Genomic DNA, 21,193 nt, shown 5'->3' with positions numbered 1-21,193 from the left:
CTGGCACCCACATCTCCCAATCATATTTCGACACGTATATATTCAACGAACGCCACGTCTGCTCCCCTTCCTCTTTTAATCAATCCCCCAACCGCCTTCCGGTACCTTAGCTTCTATCTCTTTCTCAACGTGTTTGCGATCGTCGTCCGAAGACATGGCATCACCAAGAGAATCAAATCGGGCGCCCGAGGATGAATCTCATGCAGCCTCCCGGCGGATCGAGCGTCTGTCCTTGCACCTGACTCCCATGATTCCCCTTCCCGGAGATGATTCGTACAGAATGGAAATCGTAACGTGCGCCGGAAATTCCAAGGTGGGCAGAATGGATGTCGACATGGAAAGTTTATCAGTGTTTATGAGGGGGAAACATAGGGAGATTCAAGAGCGCGTTTTTGACTACTTCAATTCGAGGCCTGAATTGCAAACGCCGGTAGAGATCTCTATGAACGATCATCGGGAGCTTTGTATGAAGCAATTGATCGGTCTCGTGAGAGAGGCCGGAATTAAGCCGTTTAGTTTGTTTGTCAATGAAGATCCTGGTAAATATTTCGCCATTATGGAAGCCGTTGGAAGCGTCGATGTCTCTCTTGCCATTAAAATGGGTGTACAGTTCAGGTCGTCTTTATTTTCATATCATATCATCTCCTTCTTGAATATTGAATCTTGGATCAAATTGTTTTGTTTCTTTCTTAATTAGGCTTTAGCTAAATCACTTCAAATATTATTTGGAGTTATTCTGTTTTTCTCCATATCAGTTTCTTTAGACCTTTTTTACTATAATTTTTTGTACCCAATATTTCATTAATATAAAATAAAACATATTATCTAGATTCTCGCAATAAACTTGGAGAACATATGAGAATAAGTTTCTCAATGTTGGAACTAATTTGAGAATTTATATATTGGATGTAAGTTCTAACAAAGAACTACAGTTTCTTGGGTAGCGTGTTTTAAGTTTCAATCTTTAATTTGGATTAGTTTAATCAGGAAAATCCTTTTGACCAAAACATTTGCTCACCATGAATTTAACTGGAATTTCTCTTCCAAACTTTTGAGCTCTTCTTCTCTAGAGTGAAGAAAATTTGCTGACCATGAATTTGAGTTAAGCTTAGTTATGCTATATTAATTGAAATTTGGCATATTTATGTTTCATTTTGTAGTCTTTGGGGCGGCTCTGTTCTCAATTTAGGAACCAAAAAGCACAGAGACAAATTCTTTGATGGTATTGACAATGTGGATTATCCTGGATGTTTTGCTATGACTGAACTTCATCATGGTAAGTTTAGAATGTAGAATTTTGTTGTTTATTTTTTATTTTTTAAAGAAGTTTAGCCTTATCTGTAGCACAAAGAACTTGTTTTCCACTAAGTTCACACCTCATTTTATGTTGTATGCTATACAACTTATATGGTAATATTAATTAGATGCTTAACTTTAGGGAATCTAATTAAATCTTGTGAGCTTATTTCAGATCTTGTTCAGTACTATAGGTTTGCATTTTGATATAGAATCTCTTCCTTTTACTTCTTTGAAGGCTCAAACGTTCAGGGTCTACAAACAACAGCTACATTTGATCTGATCACTGATGAATTCATTATCAATACACCAAATGATGGAGCCATCAAATGGTGGATTGGCAATGCTGCAGTTCATGGAAAATTTGCCACTGTTTTCGCTAAGCTGGTGTTGCCAACTCACGGTTCTAAGAAGACTGCTGATATGGGTGTTCATGCGTTCATTGTTCCAATAAGAGATCTTAAGACTCATAAAACTCTTCCTGGAATTGAAATACACGATTGTGGCCACAAGGTAGGCCTCAATGGGGTGGATAATGGAGCATTGAGATTCCGTTCAGTGAGAATTCCACGAGATAATCTCCTTGATCGATTTGGACAGGTTTCCCGAGATGGGAAGTATAAGAGTAGTTTACCATCGATCAATAAAAGATTTGCAGCCACGTTAGGAGAACTTGTAGGTGGAAGAGTTGCCCTGGCATATTCGTCAGCTAGTGTTCTTAAGATTGCTTCTACAATTGCAATTCGATATTCGCTGTTACGTCAGCAATTCGGTCCTCCAAAGCAGGCTGAAGTCAGTATTCTGGATTACCAATCTCAACAACACAAGCTAATGCCAATGCTGGCATCAACATACGCCTTCCAATTTGCTACTATACAACTAGTGGAGAAGTATACACAGATGAAGAAGACTCATGATGAAGAACTAGTTGGAGATGTGCATGCATTATCAGCGGGGCTTAAGGCTTACATTACTTCATACACAGCGAAGTCATTGAGTACCTGCAGGGAAGCCTGTGGTGGCCATGGATATGCTGCTGTCAATCGCTTTTGGTACCCTTAGGAACGATCATGATATTTTTCAAACTTTTGAAGGGGACAATACAGTTCTTCTACAACAGGTTTTGCTAACATAATCATTTGCTTGTTGGCCATTGGTTTTCCCTTAGATGATAGTATATTTATTCTTCAATTCATTCATTCTGGGTTCTTGCTATTAGTTATTAGGCTCATCTCTATGATGCAAAAGAACTTCTAATAATTTTTAACCGTTGGATGACTAGAGCTGAACTTTTCTCTTTTTGTATAGGTCGCAGCATACCTCTTGAAGCAATACAAGGAGAAATTTCAAGGTGGGACACTTGCACTTACATGGAACTACTTGCGAGAATCCATGAATACATATCTGTCTCAGCCAAATCCCGTCACTGCACGCTGGGAAAGTGCGGACCATCTGCGAGATCCTAAGTTTCAGCTAGATGCCTTCCAAGTGTAGTATCAATAACAGTTGCCTCCTGAAAATGAAAATGCTTCTAATGTTCAAACTCAGAGTCCTTATTCTTCATGATATTCATCTCACAGTATCGAACATCTCGCGTTACTTCAAAGTGTGGCTGTTCGTCTTCGCAAGCATACTAAAACCCTTGGTGGCTTTGGCGCATGGAATAGATGCCTGAATCACCTTCTAACTCTTCGCAGAATCTCATATCGAGTCTGTAATCCTTGCTCAATTTATTGAAGCTATACAAAGGTTCCTCTCATTCCAACACCTGTAGTTGCTTCATATTGTTTTCTGTTCTTGAGTTTAACAAATTGTTATTTTACATCAGATGTCCCAATGCGAATACACAGGCTACTCTGAAACTCGTATGCGATCTTTACGCCTTGGATCGTATATGGAACGACATTGGAACTTACCGAAATGTTGACTATGTAGCTCCCAACAAAGCAAAGGTATTTGTAGCCAGCATCAAATGGTGTATAAATAACTAAATATCATACACTGTTTCCCATTTCCTCGAGTTGAATTCGTCTGCTAATTTTCATTCTGCCCTGCAGGCAATTCACAAGCTCACCGAATATCTATGTTTTCAAGTGAGAAACGTTGCACAAGAACTAGTTGATGCATTTGATCTTCCAGATCATGTAACTCGGGCTCCCATTGCAATGCAGTCAAATGCTTACTCCCAATACACACAATACGTCGGGTTCTGATTGCCAACCCACGCAAATCGTATTCAAACTTGAAGGCGATTAGTAGGGGTGGTTAGGCTTCTAAAACCTCGATAAGTTCTACTATCACTTATACAAATCATTGACTGCCAATTCTTGAAACCTCAAATGATTCTGGTATACCCATTGTCATGGTGGTGTCTTTTCTCCTATGTATTGATACATAAAATATGGAGATCATAAGATGTTGATAGAAATGTCAATGATTAAATATTGGTTGCAATTGATATTTACGTTAAGAAATGACATTATCTAAAAGGATTTGTTCTGTCAAAGAAGTTTGGCCAAACTGTTACTCAATGTTAGCTTTTCTTCTACTATTTTGTTTTATATTCTTTTACATCTTAATGATTAGTTAATGGAAAATTTAAAGGAAGAATAAAGCAAGATACACTTTAATACTTTCAGTTCCAATTAAGGGTGTTAAATTTTTGTTGACAATTTTGATCAAAACATGCTTTATGATGATGTAATGAAAAATTGAAGGAAGAATTAAAGCGAGAAGCACTTTATGCTTTCAATCTCGATTAAGGTGTTAAATTTTCATGGTCTCAACCATTTTTTTTTTCTCAACATACATTATTCATATTCAAGAATTTGATTATGGACTTTGACTTTGTACAAATAGGAATTCCTAACAGATATTGAGGCCTTTAGTTAGAACTAGAACGCCTTTCCTAGAATTCAATGGTCCTAAATTGATTAGATTCTGCCTAAGATCACAATAATGAAGAAAAAAGGAAAGAAAAGAATTTGACTTTCAAGAAATCAACAGGATTTCTGGAAGCAGAATAAAATGAGCATCATCATCATGCAACAAATTCCTCAAAACTATACAAATATTCCATCTCAGCCCAACTTGAGACATATTTGTACTTCCCCTTAATTACATGGTTAATATCTAACTGGCTTATAATTCAAATATGTTGATTGTGCGGCCTCGCTTTTCTGTCTAACATCTTCGTACATTTTGAGTGAGGCCTCAGAAAATTTCGTTAGTCGATCGAGAACTTTTGTTAAACTTGAATGTATGCAACTTATATTTGAAGAGAATGTGGCATTTTCGTCGGCCTTCCCTTCTAGTTCTTCACCAGTGTTTGCTTCGACAAGCTTCTGTTTCCTCTGTAGTTCAGCTTGTTGGGATATTGAACAGTTCAATTCTCCCAAGAAGGCTCTGATGGCATTGCTGAGTTCATTGGATGGAAGGTCATCAATTCCGATTAACCAATCACGACAAAGGACAAAGATAGGTGGGGCAATGACACGGCGAGGAGAGAATGGCCTTCTGCTCTTTGAACGATCCTGTGGCTGAATACAATGCTGTAGCCAGCCGTTCAAAGCACCAACATACGATGCAAGGCTGTTGATCCAGTTTGCAAAGCTTAGGCCAAAACATTCGATTTCTTGTTGAAGTTGGATCGATATCTGCCTCTGTGCATCTGCTCGAGGTGTACCCATGGCAGTACTCTTTGAATGATATGCCAATGATATTGTTATGTACTGTGAGTGATGACATTCAAGCATCGCCTTCCACATCCTGATCAACCTGCACCGAAAACAAAAAAGTATTGACAAAACAGCAAACAATCTATAATAACCGGCTACAAAATGAGTCATATCGCCTAATCACTTCGGTTGTGAAGAGGAAAATAAGATCCCTTCTTACCCCTGAATGAGCTCAATAAGTTGTGGCTGCATCTCTTCATCCCTCATTTTCTCAATGCGTTTTGATATTGAATCAACAGAATAAATTGCAACTCGTATCCGGGAGTGCAGATCCTTGACAACTGCCCTCGTTTTGTCGATGACTTGTGTACTGTAATCCTTTGCAAATAGATATCTGAGTTGATCACACTTACGATCATACTCCTTCCTAATGGATTCGCTTGCCTAAAAGCACGAGTGATATGAAAAGACAAATCTTATTAAAAAAAGAGGTCAAAATGCAAATTGATCACCAAAATCTTATTCAAGATTTCAATAACCTAAACAATCAGCTCAAGATAACATCTGTATGATAAACTTTTGCTAATGATACTTCACCATTTTGTATATCATAAAAATGGTTCATCAATCTATAAGATTTAAGCTAGAATGCAATTACTGAAATGATGAGCTCAAGATATCATCTATACGATAAACTTTTGCCAATGATACTTCACCATGATATCATCGACGTACCTTGACTTCATCGTAGAGTTTCCTCTCCCACGCGTAAAGCCGATCCAAGGTAGAGGAATGACTTCCAGAGATCATACAGAACTCTTCTACAAACTCACTTCCACTGTCATCGTCATCTTTGGCAGCAAGAGGATTCCTTGATGAAGATGACCGAGTTGATGTTGACCTTTTCCATGTAATCACTTTTGTCTTATGAGCTTCTTCTACATATACATTATGACTCTATTAATACAGCAGGCTTAACAAGGAAAGGGCTATATCAGAATATTAAATTCAAGGGTTCTATCTCTTTCATCCAAAAAGAACTTTACCATGAGAATAGAGGGCAGGTTTTGCAGGACAACAAACAAGTCGTAATCGACGTAAAGGGTCGAGAAAAGCAAAACCGGATATACTTCCTGCAAGAGTTGAGATACAACAGTGGAAATTAATGAACTAATCAAATACACATATGAACAGCTATAACTAACTCAAGCAAATTAGTCAGTTAATTGACATTTTTTCTTCAATGTACCGTTTTCTTCAAGGTATCCAACTCTGATTTTATTGGCTTCAAGCATTCTAGAGATCTCCCTCCCAGATTCCGAAGCTCTCTGAAACCGATTATCGATCTCCTTAATGCTGGAAAGAAAATCTTTAGCTCTATGAGTAATAAACTCTGAGGGATCCTCTTGTTCAGTACACAATCTCTTCTCCAACTCCATCCCGCCTCTCGAAGCAGATTGTTCAAGCACAACTTTGTTTGATAAACTTGCCGAATTAACCTCTTTATCTTCCCGTCTCGTCATCTCCAAATTTCTTTCTTCAACAGCCTCAAAGGAACTCAAATTCTCACCATTATCACCAGCTTTTTGCACTGCTTCTAGCTTTGAAGTTCCTTCATGAGATTTATCTTTGGTGGGATCAATCATTTCTCCCTTAAATTGCTTCCACATTCTCTCATCCTCAAAGCTCACATCCATTCCACCAGTCCCCAAAAACCTAAAGCTCTCAATTTCATCATTGGTATCAAAGTAATCCAAGACGGCCCTGACTCGTGGAGTGGCGGCGGGGGTGGTGGAGGCAATGGGGAAGAATCAGCAACTGATTCTTCATACACAAAACTATGGTTACTTTGGCCGGACCTTGACAGTAAGAGGAGTTCCACCTCCGGCGACCATGTAACTAATAGTGGCTATCGGCGGAGAAATGGGGCTTTCCTGCAATGGAGACTCCGAAGCATCGGCAGTGTGCGACGGACATGGAGACGGATAAGAGGAATGCGACGGCGTTTTGTCGATCTCGGTAGCCGATGTTGACAAAGACGATTCTATCAACACCTCAGCCTCGGCATATCGTCGGAGAGAAACGCCGACGTTTCTGAGGGCCTGAACGTAACAAACATGCGCAGCGGCTAGAGCGTATCTCGAATCGATGGCCTGTTTGATGTACCGTTTTCGCTCCTTACAAAGGCGTAGGGCTTCGTTGTTCTCGATTTTGGAGTTCGTACCACCCATTTCTCGCCAAAACTTTCACTACCCAGGTCATGAAATTGAGGTCGAAGCCATAAAATACTAATTAAAAGAACACTCACTTTGTAATCAATGGCTTCCGGACTCGATTTTCAAAGAAATCCACCAGCATCAGACATTGTAGAGCATCGAGATGAATACGAGAAACAGAGCAAAACAAAGCGAAACCTGTATAGAAAAACAGAGCAGCCTCTTTTCAACGAACAACTCAAAAACTCAGCACGAAATCAAGAACCCACTACAGGAAAGCGTGTTTGTAAAGAAAAGGACAAGACACACAAAAGGGAATGTGCTTAAGAAGACAGAGTTTTCTTCACATTACATTTCACAATATGACAAAAGAAAACAGAGGATTATTACCTTGTTTTGAAGCACGAAAGAGAGCAAAGCTAGAAAGTTCAGTGAGCAAGAGCTCATAAATTCAAACCCATCAAATACAAAACTTGAAGAGAATGAAAGAGAAAAAACGAAACGATCTCAGAGATTATTAGTATTCAATGAACCTCTGAAACGAAGATTTTTGCAGAAATAGAGAGGGAAAGGCAGTAATGATGAAGCAAAATGGAGATCAATAAAACCTAAGAAGGAAAGAAAGAGAGAGCTTAGTGGGAATCTGCTTACACAATCACCATGGCAAGAAACTCCTCGAAAAATGTGTAGATTTTCACCCAAAAAAATTCAAAAGAAAAAACATAAGTTATTAGAAAACATTCATACTTCACTGTTTCAATTAAAGAATTATAATGGCCATTCCTTTTTATGGGAAGGACAAAAGAAAATGAAAGAAAAACTAAAGCAAAAACCTTTCACACTAAGCAGAACAGAGGAAATTAGTGTCAGAAAAGGGAGAGAGAGAACATTTAATGGAAAAGATGGGTAGATGACGGAATTGCCCTTGATTTTCACAAGAGAAAGTGCAACGGCTCCTTAAAATCCGGTTTTTAGGGAAATTGCGTTTTGTTTTGTAGCAACTTTTGCCAGCTAACTTCGCCATTTTTACACTAATGGAGCTCTCTGTACTGCTCTGTTTCTCTGTTTAGTGGAATGAGAGAGAAAGGGAAAATAAGATAAATTGAATTTTGAATATTCTTCTTCTTTTCTTTTCTTTTCTTTTCTTTTCTTTTTTTTTTCTACTTTTTATTCTATTATTGAATGAAAAAGGTTTTTTCTTTTGAAAGTTTTGAAAGATATTTGATCTAATTTATTTAATAATATGCAAAATTTAGATTATCAAGTCTGGAAATTTAGTATAAATTTGAGTATGGCAGAGAATCTTTGGTACATGATGACAACTTAGTGACATGGAAAGGAATGTTTACTTTTTCCTTTGTTATAAAGATTTGTGTAAATTTTATGATACATTTTTCTTTCTTTGATCTCTTTCTTTTTCTTTTCTCATCAAAAATTAACAAAGTTTTAGTTCAGTCCACCAGCCAACTTCTTCATTGTTTTATTGGTTAAAATCTTTTAGTTAGATCAAAAGTTCCAATATCATCTCCCCATCCATTCAAATATATAGCTTATTAACTTTAATATGTATCAATTTAGTTGATATTGTTAAAACTTATGTCTAAAATAGATAATATCATATAATTGTGAAAACCTTTACCTCATGGAGTGTTATAAGAATCATGTCTTTGACCTAATCGTGTTAATGGATCATCAAATGTCAAACCAATAAATTGTGAGCCACACTGATATATATAGTCTGGTTCAAATTCATTTGGTTATGCTCTATATATATGTACAATCTCTAACAAAAGTAGAAGAAGAAAAATTATGTCAAGAAATGTTTGAAGAAGTTTCTTTGTTCCATGGAAATCAAACTGCTCTAACACTGTTATAAATTAGTGCAAAGTGAATTTGCAAATAATTTAATTAGCATGTAAAAATTTAGTTTGTGTCATTCTTAAGATGCAGCTAAAATGGATGAGCCAAGGTTGATAGAATTCATAGCTAATCATTGCTTTAAAAGATCGATCCAGGTGAATTTGCAAAAAATTAGGGAAGACCTTTAGTCTCGTTGGAGCGCGCTCAACAAGACCTAGAGACTATCTTTACACTTTGTCAGACCAAGTGACTAGTTGAACTCCGACAATTATTGGTCCAAATTCCTTACAACGATATATATTCATAACAAAAAACCGCATTGAGAATTGAGTTGACACATAATTTGATTGGTTATTAGAGTAAGTAGTGACATAAGACAATCATTCAACCAATAACTCAATACTTCTAAAAATTAAAAAGAGAGCAACGATGAATTTGAGTGTTATCTTACCTAAAGGTAAGCACTATATAAGCAATAATATATATATAGAGCAATCACCATGGGTACACAAAAAATTCCATGCTCTTATTTGCTATAAAATTACTTAGTAATCTACTAGGGTGTGTTTGGGGTGGGAATTTAGGGGTTAGGAAAAGAGTTATGATCCAAACTTTATTTGGGCAAACGGTTTACATTTTTGGGATTAGGGTTTAATAAACCTATATATTTTCCTACTTTTATCTTCTCATAACTACAAATTTTCCTACTTCATCTTATTATTATACTACACTCATAACTTTTTTCCAAACACATCTTATAATAACACTACAATTATAAATTTTTCTCCAAACGCATATTATCATAATACTACCACAATAATTCTTTCCTCAAACAAATATTATCGTAACACTATCCTTCATATTGCTTCTTTCAAACAAATATTACCATAACACTACCAATAATAACTCTAACCTCAAACACGTATTATCATAACACTAGGATTATTATAATCCTAAGATTATCACAATCATTTTTCTTAATAGTTGTGTCCCTCTTCCAAACACATACTTATTGTTTTGAGTTAGGCATCAAAATATTGGTAGCTTGACATCACGTTAATTTTTGTTTTTATTATTTTGCAAGACACTTTTCGTATTATTTAAGAAAAAAATATTTCTAATGCTGATTTTTTTTTATATGAACACAATACTTTAGGTTGACAAAGATTTCTACGTTAAAAAACATTTTCATAGAATCTAAAAGTACACAATAATTAATTAAATATTACAAATTATTTTAAACTATTCAAAAACTATATCGTAAAATCTTTAAAATAATAAATAAAAAACAAAAAAAGAACTATATTGTTACGAAGTTCTATGAAAACTTTTTGTACTACTAATAATAATAATATTAAATTGAAATCAATCTTTTTACAAACAAAACCTTTTATACAACTCTTCTTAAACAGAAAAAAAAAAAAAAAGATCATGCTAAGTTAGAAATTTTCATTTTTTAAACAACTTGGATAAATGTTTTTGAAATCTAATGAATGTTTTTAACCATCTTTTAAGGGTATCTTATGACGCTTCCTAATTTTAGTCGTGTGTTGATTGATGAATTATTGAATTTCAAACTAAGAAACAACAATGAAAATTGCAAAGATCATCACTTTAAACTTTTAAAATAAAATTATTTTAGAATTAGATACCAAACCGCATTGTAGTCGAAATGAGATTCATTAAAAATAAAATTGAAGAAGTATCTATTTGTTTTAGTAGTGGTCGACAGGAAAGTAGTTCTTGTTTCAAAAGTCACGGTTGAAATTCTTGTTGAAAATTATCGTTCTATTAATTGATCATATATGAACTCATATTCACATTAGCAGGAGAAATGTTGGCATTTGAATGAAAGGTAAAAGACTATGTTTTCATAGCGAGACAACAAAGTCTAACTCTTTCTTCTCTTCATCTTTGCGTAAGAAAGTTACCGTTAGACCACACTTGGTGGAATGAATGCATTGCTTTTAATCGTGCTTACCTACCTAGAAATATATACATCTATCACATTTTACTGTTACCTTTACCGTTATTGATTGACCACGACAATAACGATAACCGTAACAATAAATTAAGCATGACAATTTCATAGTTTTCATATTGTTATAGTAACAATATTTGTAACTGTAACAATAAAAATAGTGAATCTCATGTAATCTTCCGTTTCAATTCGATATAACTTTTATTCTTCAATCAAATTATAGAATTTGATTACAAATTTCAAAAACCACATTTGATTAAGATTATATATATAAAAAAAAAAACAAGTAAACAACAAAAAGTAATCAATTGGTGTCCACTCTTTACATTACTGTTGATGGATTACTTTTGAACCGTGTAAATGTAGTTCTTAGGATGTGTATTATTACATAATACTTAAATAGTAATTATTTATTACATTTTAAATTATTAGGAAAGGGTAAATAAATCAATTTAATCCTCATCCCCTAGTGCTTAAGATTATACTCTAAATCAAAAAAATCAAACATTTTGAATCTATTTCTCTCAAAATGAAAGACTAAAGTACAAATCAAATGTATAGAGAAAAAGTTTACATGTATATATATATATATATATGTAAAGGAAACATAAATAATTTGTTGATGAAAGACATTATTGTTAAAGCTTAAACATATGTTTTGCTATGCACGTGATAAAAAATGACTAAGAGCAATTTGGGAAAGGATTCAACTTTATGTGGATAATAGCAATGATTTCCTCATCTCCAATTCCACTCATGTTTGAGTTGAAAGGGAGGAGACAATATTCTCAAATACTTTTCATCCAAACAAGTATAGTTTAATAGTTTGATTTTGTTTAGTTCAAACAATATATGCTTTACCGATGTTAAGTAGAATGTGGTTTCATTGATCTAATCCATAACCAACCTATATTCTTTTCTCTAATTCAGTTCACATCCATTTTAATAAAATTAATTAATATTTCACAAACTTAATTTGATTAGATACTCAAGCTTGTACCAATCTTTTATTTTAAGAATATATGTTTTTTTAAAAAGGATAGCATAGTTAATTGAATATGATCATTGCAACAAGCTTAATGATTTGATTTCCAATCACAATTGATTAGGTCATCTTTAATAACGACCTAGCTCTTTTTTTTTAAAAAAAAAATTAAAATTAAGTTTATATATATAAATGTTCGCTTAGTTATATTTACTTTTTACCGATGTTTTTAACGATTCATCCATGTTTTGAAAACAAAAAAAAAAAATTAGTTTTCAAATTTGACTAAATAATTTAACTCTTTTACTTTATGAAAATAAAATTCATTGTAATATGTTGAGAGGAAATAGGCTTGATTTTCACAAACGAAAAATAAAAACCAATAAACACGAGAGACATGAAGTTAATTATGATAGTTAGTGATTATTACAGCATATGTGGATCGTACTAATCTATAGATTGTAATATAATAATTAAAAACAAATTAAATAACTCCCAATCATTTTATCAAAATGGGGTCTAATTAAATAGTTTTTGAAAGAATGGAAGAGAAAAGAGGTGACTAATTAAGTGTGGGGCACATTGTGCCATAAGAGAGTGGTAATATTCTTTACTTGGCAAAGTAGATCACGAGACTATATTTAAATGTCAACTTTGAGCAAAGAATATTGAAGTGTTTTTTTGGTCGAGTAACGTAGTTTTAAACACTTATATAACTTATGAAACTGGTTAATATATATATGTGTACGTTTTAATAATCTTTGTCGATGTGAATATTATTTTAGTTTAGATAGAAAGTCATAAATGTTATAATAGAGAAAAAATTTAAATTGTATTCCAATTACTAATTGTATCACCGCTATTATTAATTTTACTTCAGAAATTTTTATATACTTTTCCTTCTAATAAAACTAGTTTACATTTGAATCTTTAGAATCAAATAGTTAAATGGGAAGCTTTTTTAAACAATGATATATTTTCTTTTTTGTTTAATTTCATAGTTTAGTTTGCTTTTATTCATTCTAATTCTTTTCATTATTAGTCTACATATATCACCTACATTCCTATACAAAAATTGAGTCTTATTAACACTAAAACGTTAATAAAATCTAGTTTCTTAAAAGCACCATATCAAAGATAACCTTTTAGAACCAATAATTATATCATGTTTTTAATCATCAAAGTTCACATTGGACGAAGTATACAAATTTGGTTAAATTATATAAAATAATATCCTAAAATCCTTTTTCATTTGCTTTAAAAATGCACATCCTTTTATATTTTCAAAGGTTACAATAGTCGTATATGAAGTCATGGCGTTACTGTTCTGAATTCTAATTTAAGTTTTCAAAACCAGCAACTAAATGCAGTAATCAAATATGCATGCATGACTCACGAAATTCCTTACGTAACTCTTTCTGATTAGTAAGTGGCATCTTACAAATATTTTAATGCATGAGTGGAGGAAAATATAATATAAGAACTTATCTATGAAGAATGAATTAAATAACATTACAAAAGTTTACACCGCTTAAGATCAAAGAAACCAACTTCACTCAGCTGTTGAGTGTCACCAAAAAGCTTCACCAGCCCTCTTAACAGTAACACTAGGGGCCTTTTCTAATTAATAAAAAGCAATAAAATAGCAAACGAAAACAAAAACAATCATAAATATTGAAGCTGCTTAACTCTTAAGGCTACGTAAAATAATTTAATTATTCAGTCGGTTCAAAAGAACTGACTCCATCCATGGATGTTGGAACACTGTCTCAAAGAAATTAAGAAAGGGTAGAAATATATGAGTTTCGACGACGACATAAGTGACATCATGGGTATATATATACAATTAATGTGAGGGTAAACAATATAATTTAATATACAAAGTCTGTGGATTTGACCTAAACTTTAGTTCCTTACAAATAATACTCCTACTACTGTTTTCTCAAATTACCATCTACAAAACTCAAAACTACTTTTCTTTTCTTTTCTTTTTAATATCTAAAATCATGAAAATCATGAAGGAAGTAATCATACCAAAGTTTCATTGATGGACAAACGATAAATGACTTGAATCGTAAACTTAATTAGACCATTTCTATTATAAGTTTTGCAAATTTACTGTTATTGTTACCTTTATCTCTACTTTTGAGGGTTAAGTAAAATTGATATCATTAATAGTAATTGTAAAGATGTCAAAATTGAAAATGTTCAGTTGTAATTAACTATATATATATTGATAATGGTAATGATCGGACATAATTTTTAGATGTAATAATCAAATTGAGCCTTCTTATAACTCACCAATTACATTGTGTTATTTCATTAAAGATTTGGATATAAACAATGCCAGATGTAAATATAATTGTATAATAGTAGTAAACAGGTTCAAAGTAATATACTTTTTTTAATTTTCATTAATCTATTATTTTTCCACTGCCATAAATAAAGAGTGAGATGAGAGTTATTTAAACTACACTAGAGACTCTCATTTTGATAAATGGAGCATGCTTCAACTTATAGATGACTAGCGACTCAACATAATTATGTTATAAAATTTCACTCAATTTTCTCTCAAATTCATCCTTTGTCACTGTTTTCCATTACTTATATACACTTATGCAATGTTTTGATTCCATAATTAAAATTAAAATTTAATATAGAAAACATACCTTTATACAATATATACTTCTATTAAAATGAATATTAAAATGAAAATTGACATGCATGAATTCTAGTTGCACTAAAAACTAGATAATTACTAAATCAAATAAAAGAATAGTTGTAATTATAGTAATTAAATTTAAATCATCCACGTAAATATAGAAAAATTTATATTTGATTATATTTGCAATTTTTTAAAAAATTATTACTATACAATTAATTATTATTTCTACAATTGTGATGGTAATGATGCAAAAGTTAACTTAAACCACTAAATCAATCAACTAAATTATTACTTTTTAAAAGTTTAAAAAAAATGAGCAAACGGTTGCCAATGATGGGGTAATATCATTCACAAAATGATTGAATTTAGTAATGCATACATAATAGGATTCACAAAATGATTTATATAAATTAAGGTGGTAATAAAATTGATTTAGTTAATGATTTAAAGATGATTATTTTAGATGAAACAAATGATATATAACATCTTTTCATTTTCCAGTAACTTTTTAAATATTTGTTAAGATACAATTTAATTTTTTTTAAAAATGTTGTGCATAATTTAAAATTCAAAACTATCATTTTTAAAAAGAAATATAAATTAAAAAAATTACTGTAAATGGGTAACGAATATTAAAAAGAATATGTGTAAGTAGATTTAATATATTTTGGAAATGATAAAGTTAAAAATAAAAAAAAGTATTATTTTGTGTGACATAGTAAGAATGGAAAAAACAATAGTTGGTCAAATATAAAAGGAAAAGAAAATATATAGAGAAGGATTAAGTTGGTTTGTGTAAAAAAGAAAGAAATAAAACGATAAGTTAGTGATGTAATGAAATGGCATATGTGTTCAACATGCAAGCTCCCTACACCCATTCTTCAACCATCTCTTTCTCTCTCTTTTTCCTCTCTCTTCTTCCTCTCTTTCAAAAACCTCCAAAGTCAAATTTACTCCTCCTTAATGGCAAACTTTGTCTCCAACCTTCAATCACCGCCATTCTCAATTTCTTCCCATTATATATATACCCCTTCCCAACAATGGACCCAATTCACTGTATCTCAATTTCCCCCCCCAATTTTATAAACTACATATTACCTTCCTCATCTCACTTTAAATGATGGTGGAGTTCCATGGAGAAATCCGATCCCATAACGATGAAGACGACCGAGACCAAGAACCAGAAGAGGAAATTAGCTACGATGATCTCAAGAAACGAATGTGGAGAGATCGACAACGGATGAAGAAGATGAAGGAGAGGCATGATGAAGAAGAGCCTGAATCTGCTGCAAGAGAAGAAGCTTCTCGCCGTAAGAAAATGGCTAGAGCTCAAGATTCCATTCTTAAGTGCATGGATAAAATCATGGAAGCTTGTAAAGCTCAAGGGTTTGTTTATGGAATCGTTCCGGAAAAGGGAAAGCCGGTCACTGGCTCTTCCGAGAGCCTCCGTGAATGGTGGAAAGATGATGTCCGATTCGAACAAGATGCTCCAATGGCTATAGCGAAATTTCTCCCCAAAGTAATTGAAGAATCAGGGATTGATCCCAATTCGTTTTTGCATTTACTCACCGATTTACAGGACACAACATTGGGATCCATTCTCTCCGCTTTGATGCAGCACTGTATTCCTCCACAGAGGAAATTCCCACTGGAAAAGGGTTTAGCGCCGCCATGGTGGCCGACGGGTAACGAGCTTTGGTGGGGTGAACAGGGCGCCGCCGGTGGTCATGGTGTTCCGCCGTATAAAAAGCCCCACGATCTCAAAAAGGCGTGGAAAATCAGTGTCTTGGCGGCGGTGATTAAACACATGTCGCCTGATTTAGACAACATGAAGAAATTAATTAGGCAATCGAAGAATTTACAAGCGAAAATGACAGCGAAAGAGACAATCACCTGGGCTAAAGTTGTGAATCAAGAAGAAGCTCTGATGAACTTAACAAAAAAGAGCTTAAGAATCACCGACGAAGAAGAAGACAAAGAAGAAGAACACAACAAAAACAGAGATAAACAGAGCAGCGATGAGATTATGACGAAACGAAAGTGTGTATTCGAACAAGAACCCATATTGGAATCGTTGTTATACCCTTGCCAGAATCAATGGTGTCCGCAGAGTGAAGCGGTAATGGGATTTATGGACAAGAAAGCAAGAACAGAGCATGAGACACAGTGCATTTGCGGAGGAGAGAGGTCAGAGGAATTTTCGGACGAGCAATCGATGGACACGCATTTGAAGAGCGTGGTGGAGTGGATGAACTGGGAGCTGGGGAGGGCGGAGGCGGGGAGGGAGGAGGCGAGGATAGAAGATGCTGGAGATGGGTCGGGGAGCAGCACGGCGGAGGATTACGGGAGTGGGTACTGGAATATGGATTTGAATGCGAGTCCGGCGGAGGATTTGAGTGGGCAACAACAAGATTCTACTTCCATTTGGGATTTGAGATATGATTGGGGAGCTGAAGAATAATGAAGATCAACAATCACTCCCTTTTATATATCTCAATTTTGATGCTTCAAACGGAAAAATTAGTTTTGAAGAAGTTTTGAATTTTGAAATTTTAAATCTTTTCTTGGGGTAGAAGTTAATTGGACTTTAGGTTTGAATACTGAGGTTGCTTTAATCTTCTTCCATTATCATTAATGATTTCTATGATTAGAATGATTTCTATGATTATGATTCATATTAATACTATTATTAGTAGTGTGTTCCATTAAAGTCGGAAATGGATTATTTTGTTACTAATATAATGTTATCTTTTACTTTGAATGTATTGGATATATCTATTTATTACGAAGAGTGTTCTTATTACTACACTTTTTGGAAGGACAGAAAATAATTCTTTCACTGGGTGCACTTCGAATTCGAATTCATTTGAAGGTTGAGATTGTCTTGTTCAATCTTCTTCTTTAAATTGACAAACAAACAAACAAAAAAAAAGGACGTGTGATGGCCTTTTACTTCTTCATTCTTCCTCCCTATCTATTGCTTTTTTATTCTCTATCTTCCTTCTCCAGTTTTTACCAACTTTAATTTGGATTATATGAATCATAGAGTCTTTTTGCTTATGCTTCAAGGATTATTTCACACATGTTCTCTTTCAACCATTATTTCACACATGTTCTATACAAATAGAGGTTGTGTCTTCATTTATAAACGGAACCAAGCAAGTAAAACAAGCAAAAAGAGAGTAAGAGAGTTAGTGAGAGACTATGGGTGTTTTGAAAGTAAAATAGTGCTAGCTCTTCCAAAAAAATGGTCAATTCTTTGTAAAATTTCAAATATAACATTCACATTAATCACAAATTCTCATGATATTTACTAAGTTAATAATAAAAATACAAATAATTAAATTTGAGACTAATTAAAAAATTGACATCCGTCCAAATTAAAATGATCAACTCTGATGCTGCCACATAATTTTATTATGACCGTTAGATCAAGTTAATTATTTTGGTCCAATTAAATATTATTTATTTGAGTTAAAGTTCAATTGAGTAAAAAAAATGTAATTGTAATTGACGACTATTTTAAAAATAATAATTAAGAATATAACAATATTTAAAAAATTGCAAATATAGCAAAATTATCGTCGATAGACTTGTATTATTGATGGACTCGTATGATCTATTAGTGATAGATCAATATTTGCAACATGATCTATCACTAATAGATTTTCATCATTTATAGAATTTGACAAATTTTGCTATATTTGTAATTTTTTTAAAATGTTGTTATATACTTAATTATTTTGAATCTAATTGCTAAATTTGCAACTGTCCTAAACAAAATAAATTTAATTTAGTTCAAAAGTTAAATATGATCCAAATCCATGTGGTTGAGTATATGGTCTAGCCCATGGACCAAGCTTAAGTTCAGAAAAGACTAGGAGTTAAGAGGGCAGTTAGAAAGTGGTTAGAGGTATTCTTGCAATTCCTTGGAAGATAGGAAGGCAGAATAGAGAGAGAGACTTTCGAATTGAGATCTCCTCAATTCGATTTTCTTGTATTAATTTATGAATCTGAAGCAATAAAAGAAATTTGTTACGTGGTTCAATTTGGTGTTCTATCAAATTCCACCAAAAAATTCTATAATAGAAAAGTTCTCCTTATTTGGAAAGAGTTGAATTTTTTTTACTCCACATCTTAAAGAAAATTCTTTTAAAAGCTAGAAGACTCTTTTAGCTTCTGAAGCCGACCATCCCCTCTAACTTCAAGAACATCATGTGCTCTGCTTCCTCCAAATCAAGTATAGACGTTCAACCGGAGAGAGAAACAGATGATCAAATTCTAGAGATGGAAGTATATCACGTCAAAGTAACATAAATACAACATCAACACAAGTTCAACTACACGAATTAAATTTCTCAAAAAATCTCGTGTGAATAACGTGAATTAAGGACAAGAAGATTTATGACCATACGAAGAAAAAAAAACTATTTATTGAATTTATATGCTTTGGACAATTTAAATACATAACCTCAAACTAAGTAAAACATTAAAAAGTAAATACTCGAGCTTTCAAGAAAATGCATGGAACTCAAGCTAATTTAACAAGAGGTTAATACATTATTATCATCATATCCATTTTCCAACAAGTAGTTAAAAAGAAGAAGAAGAAAGAAAACTATAGCGCAATGCATCAAAGAAATCAAACCCTGAAAAACCAATCCTTTGTAGTGAGCTTAACAACTTTATTTTTCTCAAATCACTATTTCTAATAGCTAGATATATATATATATTAGAAACCGTTAAGCGAAAGACAACGCTTTCACAACGACTCATCGAAGTCGAGATATTGTTTGAGAATTGTGGGGCAGAAAGCAAGAGGACGTCGGATCAGGAAGCCCATTGCATTTGCATAGCGGAAGATGCTAGTGAGGCCATTGTTGTTGGTGAGAATGACAGTAGCACTGTTTCGACCTACATCGGGACGGTTGCACCCAAGATGAGGACTACTCACAAGAACTACCTTACAACTCTCATCCTTGTGGTCTTCATACACATTGATTTTGTATTTTCCTTTAGAATCGGTAATAGCTTCTTTGGTGAACTTCAACACCCATGTGGCTCTATCTCTACACTCCAACCTCACTTTTGCACCTGTTTCATTTCATTGATTAATTTTCTAGTAAAACAATCGTCCATTTCATTACTTGTTATAAAAGAGAAGCATTACAAACAGAAATATAAAAGAAGCATTACAAACAGAGACATAAAAGAAGCATTACCAGAAATGGGAGTGGAGACGTTTGTCTCGAAACCACACCGACAAGTGTCGCAGTAGACACAACCATTGACGACGAAAAGCTGCGCGGAGGCAGGAAGGCCGTGAAGAAGCACGAGAAAACAAACACCAATCAATAACTTGAAAAGAGTAGAAGTAGGCATGATTAGGAAGAAGAATGAAAAGAAAGATTAAAGGGGGCAAGGTCTCAGATTTCCAATGGTTTATTCATATTTAAAAGGGGAGTTTTGAAGATTGGGAACTTGGATTTGTGTGAGACATTAATGTTACAACGTGCTCTTTCCCTTCTCTTCCGCATATTCTCACAACTTCTATTATTCATCACTTTTTCAACACTCACATGCCCCTTCTTTCATTTTTCTTTGTTTACAATCCAATGGAGGAATAGTCGGAGGTTGACTTTAAATTGAAGTGAGAGAAGTCCATGCTTTATCTACGGATCTTGTCCTCTCCTCCCCTTTTCACATTTTTTATTTTTCTATCCATCCAACAGTCGAGTTGAGATCTTCCAACTCTAAATGGCTGAGATTGTTTTGGGACAGGTATTTTAATTTCTGTAATATATATGCACTCCTTACTCCTTACTAACAACATTTTATCATAACGTCTTTCATCAACATTAATCAAACCATATACACTACTCCCATGGGTGTATTGATCTGAAATACTGAACTTGGCTTCATTCCTACTCAACTTGGTTCACTTGTTTGGTCGACTCTTAACATGGCCCTTGGGTTTATATATTTTCATATATGGTTTGAGACTTGCAAGATGAGGTTCACAATATAATTTTTGGAAGGTGCTTCAAAGGTTGATTTCAAACAAGTTACTGCAGTTATTATGTTTAATAAATTATTTGTGCCCTATTTGATAATTGTTTTTATATTTTCTTTCTTTTAAAAACTAAACTTATACACGCTTACACCATTCAATTTGTTTTGTTATTTAGGATTGATTTGATAACGTTCTTGTTTCTTCTTTTTTTATAACAAAAAATAAATCTATGTTTAAAAAAAAACAAATTTCGTTTTTTGAAAAAAAAATAAAAACATGAATTGTTCGATAATTATCGTTTCTTGTTTTTTGTGTTATTTTTCCTATTTTCACTTATTTTCTAGTTTAAATATAATTTAATTGTGTACAAATTAATATATATATATATATAAATAAAAGATAATTATAAAACATTGACATTATCAAATATTCATAAATCCCTCTTTGCAAAATTAATAACTTATAATATACTATAGTTTTTATTATGTCGTTCAAAATTA

The 21,193-nt window shown here is 33.3% G+C and overlaps 3 protein-coding genes and 1 pseudogene across 3 annotated transcripts; 2 read left to right on the top strand and 2 right to left on the bottom strand.

The window, feature by feature from the left end:
• The first annotated feature begins 77 nt into the window (after positions 1-77).
• Positions 78-3,857, top strand: LOC116403360 (annotated as a pseudogene).
• Positions 3,858-4,085: 228 nt separating this feature from the next.
• On the bottom strand, positions 4,086-7,799 carry LOC101210456 (protein ALTERED PHOSPHATE STARVATION RESPONSE 1). Its single transcript, XM_011654819.2, is given in 8 exon segments — positions 4,086-5,073; positions 5,194-5,417; positions 5,709-5,911; positions 6,020-6,106; positions 6,223-6,726; positions 6,729-6,823; positions 6,825-7,387; positions 7,580-7,799. Coding segments are annotated over 7 exon segments (2,145 nt in total). The 5' UTR covers positions 7,205-7,387; positions 7,580-7,799; the 3' UTR covers positions 4,086-4,421.
• Positions 7,800-15,539: 7,740 nt separating this feature from the next.
• Positions 15,540-17,154, top strand: LOC101210698 (putative ETHYLENE INSENSITIVE 3-like 4 protein). The gene has a single exon (XM_004146877.3). The coding sequence runs from the start codon at positions 15,798-15,800 to the stop codon at positions 17,139-17,141; it is 1,344 nt and encodes a 447-aa protein (XP_004146925.2). The 5' UTR covers positions 15,540-15,797; the 3' UTR covers positions 17,142-17,154.
• Positions 17,155-19,081: 1,927 nt separating this feature from the next.
• On the bottom strand, positions 19,082-20,210 carry LOC116403289 (major pollen allergen Lol p 11-like). Its single transcript, XM_031883903.1, has 2 exons — positions 19,903-20,210; positions 19,082-19,774 (listed from the first exon to the last, which is right to left on the bottom strand). Exons 1-2 carry the CDS (start codon positions 20,060-20,062, stop codon positions 19,443-19,445), a joined length of 492 nt encoding a protein of 163 aa, XP_031739763.1. The 5' UTR covers positions 20,063-20,210; the 3' UTR covers positions 19,082-19,442.
• Positions 20,211-21,193: the final 983 nt, after the last annotated feature.

This window comes from Cucumis sativus, chromosome 4 (assembly GCF_000004075.3).
Source record: "Cucumis sativus cultivar 9930 chromosome 4, Cucumber_9930_V3, whole genome shotgun sequence".
Classification (NCBI taxonomy): domain Eukaryota; kingdom Viridiplantae; phylum Streptophyta; class Magnoliopsida; order Cucurbitales; family Cucurbitaceae; genus Cucumis; species Cucumis sativus.
This window is presented reverse-complemented; position numbering and strand designations above follow the sequence as displayed.

Coding starts and splice junctions, on each gene's coding strand:
- LOC101210698 (XM_004146877.3), top strand. CDS start 15,798: ATGATGGTGGAGTTCCATGGAGAAATCCGATCCCATAACGATGAAGAC.
- LOC116403289 (XM_031883903.1), bottom strand. CDS start 20,062: ATGCCTACTTCTACTCTTTTCAAGTTATTGATTGGTGTTTGTTTTCTC. Junction 19,775..19,902: donor CGTCTCCACTCCCATTTCTG/GTAATGCTTCTT, acceptor GAAATGAAACAG/GTGCAAAAGTGAGGTTGGAG.